The sequence below is a fragment of the Delphinus delphis genome, chromosome 4, assembly GCF_949987515.2.
Source record: "Delphinus delphis chromosome 4, mDelDel1.2, whole genome shotgun sequence".
Lineage (NCBI taxonomy): Eukaryota > Metazoa > Chordata > Mammalia > Artiodactyla > Delphinidae > Delphinus > Delphinus delphis.
In genome coordinates, this window is record NC_082686.1 from 108,648,692 (window position 1) to 108,662,181 (window position 13,490).

At 39.5% G+C, this 13,490-nt stretch overlaps 1 protein-coding gene across 1 annotated transcript in view; it reads left to right on the forward strand.

Annotated features, from left to right (window-relative positions):
• Positions 1-13,490, forward strand: part of PLCH1 (phospholipase C eta 1) — a 233,325-nt gene that overhangs the window by 121,287 nt on the left and 98,548 nt on the right. Inside the window, exons 4-6 of the mRNA XM_060011265.1 lie at positions 2,131-2,277; positions 4,285-4,527; positions 12,675-12,805. Of these exons, the coding sequence (XP_059867248.1) occupies positions 2,131-2,277; positions 4,285-4,527; positions 12,675-12,805 (521 nt within the window). The remainder of the gene's footprint in view (positions 1-2,130; positions 2,278-4,284; positions 4,528-12,674; positions 12,806-13,490) is intronic.

Genomic DNA, 13,490 nt, shown 5'->3' on the forward strand with positions numbered 1-13,490 from the left:
ATGCTCTTGAAAGTTAACCTCTTTAAGTCAAAGTCTCCTTGTTCTCTGCTTCACCTCATTATATAGCCCTGTGCATGGTGCAGGGGGTGACTGTGAATATCTGCTTACTGATGTGACCTAAGGTCAGTGGCCAAAGAAGTTCTAATAGATTTTTCTGGGAGTTTTGGCTTGCGTGGTTAGACTTGATGATTTAATCTTGATACACTGGCTGTCTTCTGTTCTCCCTCTAATGACTGGTGTGAGATGGTCAGGGTGACTGTCAAGAATTCAAATCTGTGGCTCTCATTACCTAAATGAATGGTGCTCAGTGGTAGGTAAATTTACTAATGTACATGAAACCAAATCTCAGATTTTGTTCTGGTCTTCAAAGTAAACATTTTAAGTTTGCGTGTTTTTTTTCTTAAGCAGTATTTTATTACTTGTATATTTGGTATGTCATATGAAATGGGTAAGAGCAACCTACACTTCACCTTTCTTGCAGAATCAAATCCCAAAACCATGCGTGATTTTGTGCAGTTCTTCCTTGATTTCTTTGGGAGAAGGAAAGACTCTGCATGGAGGAAATAGTGGAAGTTGGTTATGTTGAAGTTACCTTGAGTACTCTGTGCATACAATGTTAAGCTTTGGGATCAGGATATTTCCTAGTAAAAACAAGTTAGCCAAAGAAGCCGAAGGCTAACATTGTTGGAGTTGACTTACTGCGTTTCTTTTATCTAATGGTAGGCTGCTTGATCAGGTAGGTACTCAGAGCCAGTTGTTCCTAGTGCTTTAATGGTTGCATCTGTCCTATGTATATTAGTCGGTGAAACAGAAGCTGTTTCTGGCTGATGCAATGAGAAAAGGGCGTTTGGAAGAGTATTGTATAACTTGGAGAGCCAAGGGGAAAATGGAATAATTTGCCAGCTTCAGGAAGAGTAACTGTGACAACTGTAACATCTTGGGATGGCCAACCAGGAGTGTCTCTTAAATCTTGTACTTTGAAATGACTCAGTTCTGTTTTCATTCAGTGCTTTACTCAGGGTGTATGTTCCTTGAAAGGGAGTCAGGTTTGCTCTCAGCTTAAGTCAGGTGGCCATTTCTTGCTTGGGGTGATTGACGGGCCACCAAAGGCACATGGAATGGGAAAGAAGTATTTCCAAAGGAAAAGTGGGTGCAATTAACAAAGAAAGGGAAACAGACACCACCAACAGATACAGATGCTCACTTCCCTCAAGGTTCATCTCAAAGAGGAGAATTTAAATGATAGCATTGACTTGGATAATAAGTGATTTGGATTTTATCTGAGTTCAATCACCAAGTTATTTCTCTACTTAGAAAATCCTAGCAGCTAAATTCATTAACAAATATTTTATGTTTAATTGCAAAAACTTGATTTTTTTCCTCATCACATTTTTTTTTTTTTTTTTGCGGTACGCGGGCCTCTCACTGTTGTGGCCTCTCCCGTTGCAGAGCACAGGCTCCGGACGCGCAGGCTCAGTGGCCATGGCTCACGGGCCCAGCCGCTCCACGGCATGTGGGATCTTCCCGGACCGGGGCACGAACCCGTGTCCCCTGCATTGGCAGGTGGACTCTCAACCACTGCGCCACCAGGGAAGCCCCTCATCACATTTTAAAACATTTATTTAGCTGTTTTCAAGCATACCCAAAATTATAATGTGAACCCATATACAACTTCAACAATTGTTAAAACATTTTGCCAGTCGTGTTTTTGCTAATTGCATTTTGAAGCATTATCATAAGATGTTTTTACTGCTGGCTATATAAAAATTCACAAGTTTTAACATGAAGCCTGAGAACTTGTTTTATGAACATAAATTCAAGCACCAAATTATCATCGATCTTATACCAAAAGGCATGTTGCCAGCTAGAGCAAAAGACGCTTTGTTCAACAGTAATGCATTGTTTATCTAGAAGTAGCATTTTCTTTCTATCAGTAAGGCTTTTCACTGGTTTAAGCCTGATGAATCAATGCTTTAACACCTGTCTCTTCAGATTACCTCTTCTGAATTTGTCTTCTGGATCTTGAGCCCTTAGGGTGTGATCAGAAGTTTTATTTGACAGTAAGGTTTCTGAACACCAGGACTCACCTGCATTGTGTGAGAGCTGAATGTACTATAATCTTGTTTGCAGTTGAAAGATGCATGAGTGTCATGCAGTCCGGGACACAGATGATCAAACTGAAGCGTGGGACCAAAGGGCTCGTCCGGCTCTTTTACCTGGATGAGCACAGGACCCGCCTCCGATGGAGACCCTCTAGGAAGAGCGAGAAGGCAAAAAGTAAGACTAACTTTTGAATTCTCTGTTCGGCTTGACAGAGTAACACATGGGTTCTATTGGGTGGGCTCTGAAGCTTCAGATCTGTAGACTTTTCATATTTCTGCAAGTTTTAGGGTCAGTTGTTAGAGAATGTGAAGAGACAGAATAAGTGATGACCAGTTTTACTTTTGTTAATTCTTTGGAGGAATTTAAATCCATAAAAAGTTTTCTTATCCACGAGTGCTGTAAACGGTAATATTTCCCCTGTGTTGGAGACATATTTTTGTAGTTGGGATATGAGGTTTTATAACTTGACGTCTTTTATTTTCCTATGAAAAGTAAAGGACATCATAAATCCAGTGGGATTTAAAGTGTTTTGACATATTCTGAGCACAGTTAACTGATGAATGAATTAACAAAATTGTTTCAGTGATATCAAGTAAAATAGCGTTGATCTGTCTCCTCTGTAAAGCCTCTCTCCCACACCTTCTACACTCAGCACCCAGTCCTTGCTGAGTCCCCTGTAGTGTCTCTCTCATCTGCTCCCTCCCTCCTGTTTTCACAGGGGTCTTCTTCGTCTAGGGTTTCTTCACCTTTCCGGTGGCCCATTGCAAAGTCTCCTAACCAAGCTCCATTTTGCTAGTTTCTTCTGCCCCTATCAGATAAGATGCTTTCCTCTTCAGCTCATAGACAACCTCGACTAATTAGGCTTTCGTGATACACAAATTTATTCTCTCACATAACGAGAAACTCAGATTGGCCGGCCTCAGGCATGGGACATTGAGTCTCTAGTTCTGTTTTCCCTGAGTGCCCTTGGCTCTGTCCCTTGCCGTGTTGACATTGTAATCGAGGCAGCAGCAACCTGGCTTCACAACTGATAGGATGGTGAAGATGCAGAAAGGGACCTTCTCTTCAGTGCTTCCTTTTCAAGAGCGAAGAACCCCTTTCCACACCCTTCTCTCAAAGCAGAGTGCCCATGTCTCCTTGGTTAGAACTGGGTTATGTTCCCAAACCTAAAGCAATCATAGAACATAGAAGTGAGGCCACCCCACTGGCTTGGACCCACTAGAACTTGCCTGGGGGCTGGGCATAGGCTCATTTCCCTGTGAGTCATGTGGAGAACGAGTTAGAAAGACAAATTGGGAACGTGCCATTAAGGCAGAGCAGAGGCGTGGACGGTGTATATGGGCAGTCAGTAAGATTGCAACCCTTCTGATTCATGCCCCCAAACAAGCAAGCAAAAAAACAAAAAATACTGTCTTAGTCTAAAGTAATCCGCTCTGCAAGTGCTTCTGTGAGACACACTGGCAGCATTGCTCCACTACCTAAATAATGCTAATCTCTGGTCTGTTACTTCAGCTCCTCATAATCTAGCCTCCAGCTCGATTTATCTCTTTCCAGATCTATCTCCCATTACTCTCCCTCTTGAGCTTTTCAGTCCAGTGTAAATGGCCTGTTTAACATCTGTGGAGCGGGCCTCATGTTTCTGTATCTTTATGTCTCTTTCCCTGGGCTGCCACTGTGTTTTCCCCTCCGCCTCTCTAAGCCCCGCTCTGCCTTTACCCTCATAGCTTTCTCTCTATAAATCCCAATCACATTTAGCTATGCTATTTGGTTACCACCAAATTTCTTTTTCCCTTCAATTTTTAATGGCTGTTTTATGCATATTGTAAAACGTCAAAGTTGGCTCTAGGTCTTTGTATGTTTTCCTGGCATAAATGTATAAACTATACATTTGACATATTCATAGCCCCCTTTTCTACCAACCTTCTTGTCCTGCTGGGCATATCTGTCTTCCTATCATAAATTTCAATACCCTGACGCAACACCCAGGAGGGTGTTGTCTGGCTGTCCAGGAGAGTAGTACATGGAGAAGGTTACTAGCAGGAAATGACAGAGCTTGTATTTCACATTCGGGCTTAATATCACAATTCACAGACAATGAATTTTATTTTTAAATTTTAAGATGATTTTGCTTTCCCTACATATCTTCACCTGCCACATAACTGTGTATCTCTTTCCTCACAGTACTTATTGACTCCATTTACAAAGTCACCGAGGGTCGGCAGTCTGAAATATTCCACAGGCAGGCTGAGGGGAACTTTGATCCCAGCTGCTGCTTCACCATCTACCATGGCAACCACATGGAGTCCCTGGACCTCATCACCTCCAACCCTGAGGAGGCCCGCACCTGGATCACAGGCCTCAAGTACCTGATGGCCGGCATCAGTGATGAAGATTCCCTTGCCAAAAGGCAGAGGACCCACGACCAATATCCTCCCTAGAACTTTAATTCTAAACTGTGTGTGAGTGTGTGTGTGTGTGTGTGTGTGTGTGTGTGTGGATTAGATTATATTTTTTTCCCATAATTTTGAGGCTTAAATCCACTTTCCTTGCTGTTTTTTAAATTTAATTTAATTTTTATTTATTTATTTTTGGTTGTGTTGTGTCTTTGTTGCTGCGTGCGGGCTTTCTCTAGTTGCAGCGAGTGGGGGCTACTCTTCATTGTGGTGTGTGGGCTTCTCATTGCGGTGGCTTCTCTTGTTGCAGAGCACGGACTCTAGGTGTGTGGGCTTCAGTAGCTGTGGCTCACAGGCTCTAGAGCACAGGCTCAGTAGTTGTGACGCACGGGCTCATTTGCTCCGCGGCATGTGGGATCTTCCTGGACCAGGGCTCAACCCCGTGTCCCCTGCATTGGCAGGCGTATTCTTAACCACTGTGCCACCAGGGAAGCCCCCCATTGCTGTTTTTTTTCTTTACCCTTAGTATCTTTCTGTCCCCTCCTCACTCCCACCCCAAGTAAATGAATGCATAGAACACGTAGAAACTTAAGCTTGCGTGAACTGAGGTGCAGACTTCTTCTGAGGGGACTGGATTTACTTTCACAATCTGTGACATGTATGGCCTTTCTGAGCTCAGTTTCCTTATCTGTAAAGTGAGAGTGTTAGGTTCGTTGACCGCTTTGGTTCCCTTCCTCACATTTTGAATGGTCTTAAGAATACATGTTCCCCCTCTCCACGTAGGAAATAGTACCACTTCCTTCCTTGGGTGTCATTGGAATGTGCACCCTAATTTTTTCCCAGAGTGGTAGTAAATTTGTGCTGCTTTAGCTATAATCCCTCACCAAGGGCATTGTTGGAGCAGACTGGAAATATTCAGCCCCTGAAAGGATGTTGACAGTGTAAAGGTCTAAGCTGATGAGCCATGATGTTTTCATCAGTATTCACAGCATGCAGATAAATGCAACTGGGATTCATAAATGAACAAAACATAAACATAGGAATTAACTTTCTGTGCTTTTTCCTGCTAGTTTGGTTCCTAACTCCTTTACATTTGATAAAAAACAAATACTGAATCATTGAGAATGCTTTCTGGTGCAAGCCACAGAACCATACTAACAGTGCCTCAAACAATAAAGAATATTCATTTTCTCATGAACAAGAGATCTGAGATAGAGCGGTTTCAGGGTTAGTTAATTCAGTGGCTCATTAGAGACCTAGGTAATGTCATTAGAGACCTAGGCTCTGCCATTCTCAGCATGTTGGCTTGGTCCTTTAGCTGGCTACCCTTTGGTCAAAGAGAAGTGCAGCAGCTCTAAACACAGAGGAGTCCTGCCCAGAGGGAACAAAGTTTCTTCTCATAAACGTTCCCCCATTTTTTTTTAAGAGCAAAGAAAAACTTCCCAGGAGTTCCACAAAAGACTACCTCTCATCAATGGCCAGAAATGCTATTACAGGCCCATTCCTAAACCAACCTCTGACAAGAGAAATTAACATAATTGGACTTTGATCTCAGGACCCTTTTTGCATTTTTAAAAACTGAAGACCCCAAAGAGTTTTTATGTGGGTTCAATCTATTGATATTTGTCATATAAGACATTAAATGTGAGAATTTCAAAAATATCTCACTAAAAATTATAATAAACTATTACATGTTAATGTATTTTTATGAAAAATAACTTTTTCAAAGTAAAAGAAATTAGTGAGAAGTGTGGTATTGCTCTACTTTTCTGCAAGTCTTTAAGGTTTTCTATGTGTAAGATCATATCATCTGCAAACAGATAATTATACTTCTTCCTTTCAGATTTGGGTGCCTTTTATTTCTTTTTCTTGCCTAGTTGCTCTGGCTAGAACTTCTAGTACTATGCTGAGAAGAAGTGGTGAAGGCAGGCATCCTTGTCTTGTTCCTGATCTTAGAGGAAAAGCTTTCAGTTTCTAACTATTGAATATAATATTTGCTGTGGTTTTTTCATATATTGCTTTTATTATATTGAGGTAGTTTTCTTCTATTTCTATTTTGTTGAGTGTTTTTATCGTGAAAGGGTGTTGAATTTTGTCAGATGCTTTTTCTGCATCAATTGAGATGATTGTGGTTTTTCTCTTCATTATTTTGATGCAGCATATTACTTTGATCAATTCTTATATGTCGAACCATCCTTGAATTCCAGGACTAAATCTCACTTGGTCATGGTGTATAATCCTTTTAATATGCTGCTGAATTTTACTGCTAGTACAGCTGACCCTTGAACAATGCAGGAGTTGGGGTGCAGACCTCCAGAGCAGTTGAAAATCTGAGTATAACTTTATAGTTGGCCCTCTGTATCTGAGGTTCTGCATCTGTGGATTCAACCAGCTGCAGATTGTGTAGTACTGTAGTACTTATTTATTGAAAAAAATTTCCCATATAAGTGGACCCACACACTTCAAACCCCTGGTGTTCAAGGATCAACTATATATTGTTGAGGATTTTTCTTTTTTTTTTTAAATTTCAGGCTAAATATATATTAATTAATTTTTATTTATTTTTGCTGTGTTGGGTCTTCGTTTCTGTGTGAGGGCTTCCTCTAGCTGTGGCAAGCGGGGGCCACTCTTCATCATGGTGCACGGGCCTCTCACTATCACGGCCTCTCTTGTTGCGGAGCACAGGCTCCAGATGTGCAGCCTCAGTGCTTGTGGCTCATGGGCCTAGTTGCTCCATGGCATGTGGGATCCTCCCAGACCAGGGCTCGAACCCGTGTTCCCTGCATTAGTAGGCAGATTCTCAACCGCTGCGCCACCAGGGAAGCCCCTGTTGAGGATTTTTGCATCAGTGTAAATAAGAGATAATGGTCTGTAGTTATCTTGTAGTGTCTTTGTCTGCCTTTGGTGACCTCATAGAATGAGTTAGGAAGTGTTCCCTCCACTTTAATTTTTTTTGGAAAAATTTGAGTATTTTGGTATTTGTTCTTTAAATATTTGATAGAATTCACCAGTGAAACCATCAAGTCCAGGGATTTTCTTTGTTGAGAGATTTTTGATTACTGATTCAATCTTCTTATTAGTTATAGATCTATTCATATTTTCTATTTGTGATATAGTCTTGGTAGGTTTTATATTTCTAGGAATTTGTCCATTTCATCTAGGTTATTCAATTTTTTGGTGTATAATTTTTTATAGTAGTATCTTATAGTCCTTTATGTTTCTGTAGAATCAGTAGCAATGTCCCCACTTTCACTTCTGATTTTAGTACTTTGAGTCTTTTTTTCTCTTCGTCCATCTAACAAAAGTTTTGTCAATTTTACTGATCTTTTTGATAAAACTACTTTTGGTTTCATTGATTTTTCTCAGTTGTTTTTCTACTTCATATCTGTTCTCATCTTTCTTATTTCCTTCTTTCTGCTATCTATCTTTTTAAATCTATTGAGACTTAACTGCTGCCCTCAAATGTGGTCTATTCTGAAAATGTCCCATGTGCACTTGAGAAGACTGTATATGCTGTTATTGTTGGGTAGAGTGTCTGTATATGTCTGTTAGATCTAGTTGGTTTATCGTGTTGTTTAAATTCTTTATTTCCTTAGTTCTGTCTAGTTGTTCTATCCACTATTGTTAGTGAGGTACTGAAGTCTCCAAGTATTATTGTAGAATAATTTCTCTCTTCAATTTTCACCGTTTTTGCCTTATATATTTTGATGATCTGTCATTAGATGCATAAATGTCTATAACTGTTATATCTTCCTGCTGTATTGAGACTTCTATCAATACATAATATCCTTCTTTGTTTCTTATAGCCTTTTTTGATTTAAAGTCTATTGTTTGATGTTAATATAGCCACCCCAGCTCTCTTTTCGTTATGATTTGCATGGAATATCTTTTTCCAACCTTTCATTTTCAACCTGTTTGTGTTTTTGGATCTCAAATGAGTCTCTTGTAGACAGCATATAGTAGGGTCATGAGTTTTTATCTATTCTGTCAATCTGTCTTTTGATTGGGGAGTTTAATTCATTTACATTAAAATAATTATTGATAAGGATTAATATCTGTTATTGTGCTATTTGTTTTCTTTATGCCTTATAGCTTTCTTGGCCTCTTATTTCTTGCATTATGTCTTCTTTTTTTGTATTAAAATAGTTAAATCCCATTTATATAAATTCTATAGCTGTTATCTTTGTGGTTACCTTGGGGATTACATTTAATGTCCTAAAGTTACAATACTGTAGTTTGAATTTTTACCAGCTTAGGTGAATAGTTTTTTTAACATGATTTGTTTGTCCATGTTTACTGGCAGTAGAAAGTTTTCATATTTGAATTAATCAGATTGACAGTTGAGGAATTTCATATTCTGAAAATATGCTATCTGGAAACCGAGTGTACCCCAGAACCACACAGGGGAACAATTTTACAAGAAATATTGAAGAGTTGATGTTTATGTCAGTGAGGAAAGAAAAGGAAACAGGAAATTAATGAATAATGAAGAGGAAGCTGATGTCAAAAATAGGGAATGTTATATTGAGTCAGAGAACCATTCTCATACAGATTTGTCAGAATTGGATAGGGGTTTAGATAATGTCTTAATATCAAAATGACATCCTTGATTGGATGTAAATTTAATAACATTAATTGAGGAGAACAGAGCTGATATGTTCATTATCATTATATTTCAATTAGGCCTGAAAATTTCAACTGTGAATGAATAATGAGAATAATGAATCTTAAATAGTTGTGTGAAAAAAATCCATCCAGTGTAAAGTGAAATTCAAGTTATTTCTGCAGTGTGGCCATGTTGAATGGAGGTAGATGAAGTACTCGGGTCTATCAGAAGCAATACAGTATTGTGGTTAAGGAGCAAGACAGTGCTGCCCTGTCTGGGTCTAGCCCCAGCTCTGCTGTGTACTATGTAACTTTGGGGGACTTACTTAAACTCTTTTACTTCAGAGTCTTTATCTGTAACATGGTGATGACGATAATGATGGTATCTGCCCTATGTCATTGTGTGACCATCAAATGAGCTGATTATACACAAAGTGCTTTGAACACTGTCCAGCTCATATTAAGCATTTTATAAACAGTAGCTGCTGTTGTTATTGCTAAAGAGAGATAAGGATTGGCAAATCTTTTGCTTTTCCTGTTCAGATAGATTGATGTCTGAAAACTCGATGGTGCCAGCATGGAAAGATAATGATGCTGGCATATTCCTCCATCAGATCATTCTCCTCCTTGGTGCCCCCACCTTACCTCTTAATGCCACTTGGGAAATTATTACCTGTAGAAGACTTTATGGGTGTTGTAAACTGAAGCCTTACACCTTCCCTATAAATCAAGGGTCCTGCAAACTGCAGCCTATAGGTAAATCTGACCCACCACCTTTTTAGATGGGCTCCTAAGCTAACAATGGGTTTTCAATGGTTGAAAAAATCGAAAGAAGTATAAAGTTTTGTGACATGAAATTTTAGCCAATTAATTTATGTATTGTCTATGGTAGTTTCTGCATAACAATGGCATAGTAGAGTAGTTGCAATTGAGACCAAATGGCCTGCAAAACCTAAAATATTTATTATCAGGCCCTCTTCAGAAAAAATTTGCCCACCCCTGCGCTAAATAATACCATTCAATGCTTTATATTCTCCTAAAGTGTTTTTTTTTTGTTTTTTTTTGTTTTTTTTTTTTTGCGGTACGCGGGCCTCTCACTGCTGTGGCCTCTCCTGTTGCGGAGCACAGGCTCCGGACGCGCAGGCTCAGCGGCCATGACTCACGGGCCCAGCCGCTCCGCGGCATGTAGGATCTTCCCGGACCGGGGCACGAACCCATGTCCCCTGCATCGGCAGGCGGACTCTCAACCACTGCGCCACCAGGGAAGCCCTCTTCAAAAGTTTTTTGATTAGACAATACTAGGCCGTAACTTTTCATTCAGTTTTTACTCTCCTAGTTTTTCTTTGCAGAAATACTATTTCTTTTCTTAAATTTATCATGTATTGGCTATGAATCATTAATTCAGGGTTTTCTTGGGCACTCATGTCTCAATTATGAACAACAACTTTGAGGTATCAGAATACTTTTACCTGCAATTATATCTTATACCATGTGTACTGTTACTGAGAGAGAATGGTATTTCCTTTCATAGAATCTTACAGTTGGAAGGGGCTTCAGGGTCATCTAGTTGTGCTCACTGACATTATACATGAAGAAATGGAAGCCCCAAGAGGTGATGTAAGTGACCCACTGTCACAGGGCCAGGTCAGCATGGAATCAGAAGTAGTGTATATTTCTTGGTCTGAGTCGGCCTCTGTTTCTGTCTTACCAATCCCAGATCCCCTAAACCAATTGTCAAGGCCAGCTTGTGTGTTGACACTGAAGGCCTTGCAGACACAGGCTCACCCAAAAGGGTTTGTTTCTGCAGAATATTCCTGCTTAGTGTCTGCTTGTATCTGCTTCTTCTCTGGAGAAGTCTTTGAGATGCTTTGATAAAGAAGTATAAAATAAAAGGATGAAAATGCTGCCATCCTTGGACTCATTTATTCATTTCTTTGAACTCTGGCCAAATATTTTATGGGGCACAGAGCAGTGTTCACAGTCAAAAGAAATAGAGCTCACGCAATGGGTGCTGTATTCCCAGAAAACAGAAAAAAATGAGATTCAGGTACTTACTAGTAATTGGCCCAAATGTTTCACTCTTTTGATTCTTCAGTTATTTTTCCCCTGGTCCTGGGTCACCCTTTAATTCCCAGGTATCATATATAATGAGGTCCTTCCTGAACTCTATGAGGAACAATTGAATTTGAAAGAACTGGACTGGTTATATTCAAATGTTATAAAGGGAACAAAATGTGAAACAGATATTTACGATTGAAAAATCACTTCTATTTAACTTTAGGAGAAATAAGACTAATTTTCCAGTTTTTACTTTCTAAGGTATAATCTCCTATAATCATAGTTTGAATCACCTAAGAAGTATAAGTGTTCTGAGTTACTACTGGGAGGTTAGTTAATATTTCGTCTTAAATGAAAATTTTTCAGTTTGATGTCACCTGTTTGATAAGCAAACGTTATTCTTTGACACTTTCCTTTGACCTACTCCCATTCTCCCATTTCTTAGATTTAAACCTAAGTCTTTCCCTTACTTTGATTCTGTTTTTCTCCCATCATCTTCATTACTTTCCTCTTCATTACCCTTTGAATTTTGAAGCTCAATTTGGTTTTCTAAATGTACATACCGTTCCTACCTTCTGTTATCTACCCCCTAACAACTGTGAATCATACATTTTAAAAAAGCCCTCTGCTAAAACTTAACTGGGAATTTTAAGCTCATCCATTTGTTACCAGTTATTCTGCTTCCTCACTATGTAAAACGACCCAAGACTCATCCTCCTGGGGGCCTTTTAAAATCTCAGTTCACATGATGTAAATCCTTTGTATCTAAACTCATATCCTCAGGCACCTAGTATCATACCTGAGCTTTGAAGCAACCTCTATCATATCAGGCTTGCAGTTCCTATTAATGCCCTTGATTTAGAAGTTGAGGATATTAGGTAAGAATTGTCAAAGTTAGTCATAGGAAAAGGAGCAGTGTAGAGACAGGCCTTCTGTGCAGGAGAAAACCGTGCTAGACCAAGTTGAAGGAGACCTGGGGTTGAGACCTGGTTCTCTTACTAATTCTTACCAAATTTCTCCCTCTCTTCTAGTTTTATATCCTCATCTGAACAATGAGGAGATTGAATGAGATGGTCTAAGCTTCTAACTGTAAGAGGGGGACTGAGAAAAGGGAATTGAAAAGATCATGTTGTGTAGGGATATTGTGAAGGTAAAAAAAAAAATGCTGGATGAAAGGTCATAGATGGAGAAGATAAGGCCTAAATTTGGTATACATGGGGTCTCATCACATCATAGAGATGCTGTAACAGTTTGGATAAAATCTTAAAGAAGCTCCCAGAGTAATATGGTTTGACTCTCATTTCCCAGTGAAGGGAATCACCTATATGTGCTCTCCTTCCCCCAGTTCCTTTTGTTGTCACTGTTAGTAGCTCACTAAGAGCCTGTGGATTGCAGGTCCTCCTCAAAAGAATTTCTTCTCAAGTTTGGTGTGAATGATAAATGTCCTTGTGAGTATTCTGTGAAAGCAGTTTTTATTTTGATGAAAATGCAAGTGTTTTTCTTGACCTTTCTGCAAGTGGGTGAAGCAGACCTTTGAGGAAGCTGATAAGAATGGTGATGGCTTATTGAACATTGAAGAGATACACCAATTGATGCACAAACTAAATGTCAATCTGCCCCGAAGAAAAGTCAGACAAATGTTTCAGGTATATTTTCACAATTGGATTGGCCTTATGTAAAATACACGTTGGAGGTTATCGATATACTGAGGTATTTCAAAAGGCTATTTTGCCTTGTTGGAAGCTAATATTACTACTCTGTATTGTTTTGTTTTTCTTTGAAGACAGAGGCATTTTATTTCATCAAGGAAAACTTCCTAAACTTAACATGCATCCACAGTTTCACTTCCTAAAGTGCTTTGTTGTTGTTGTTGCCATTTTCAGAGAGTAATTCTAAGCATTTAACCTGGTACTTAAATAATGGGGTAAATGGGATCAAGTCACTTGGAGAGGATGATAAGATCTCATCTACCAACCTCATGGTCTGTTGTGAGGATCAGAATAAAGACTGAGTAACACGACAAAATAGCACGCGTGGAAATCCTCAAGAGCCCTCTATTTTGTTACAGAGGAGTTTAAGATTTAGAATCCTTAAGGCTTAGAAGTGCTGTATCACTTCTACCATTTAGGGAGCCCTCCAGAAGTTCACTCCAGCTGCTTGTTGGTGTTAGATGAGATGCTCTTTCCCTGTTGGTAAGTTCTGGAGGAAAATCCATGGGCCCAAACTTATTCTGTGGCCCCCAGCTGGGATTGTACTCAGTCTTCCACCTAAGGTGCAAAAGTGAGTTCTGTTAAGTTAAAGTTGGTGCAAAGACATGTTAGATTATTAGTA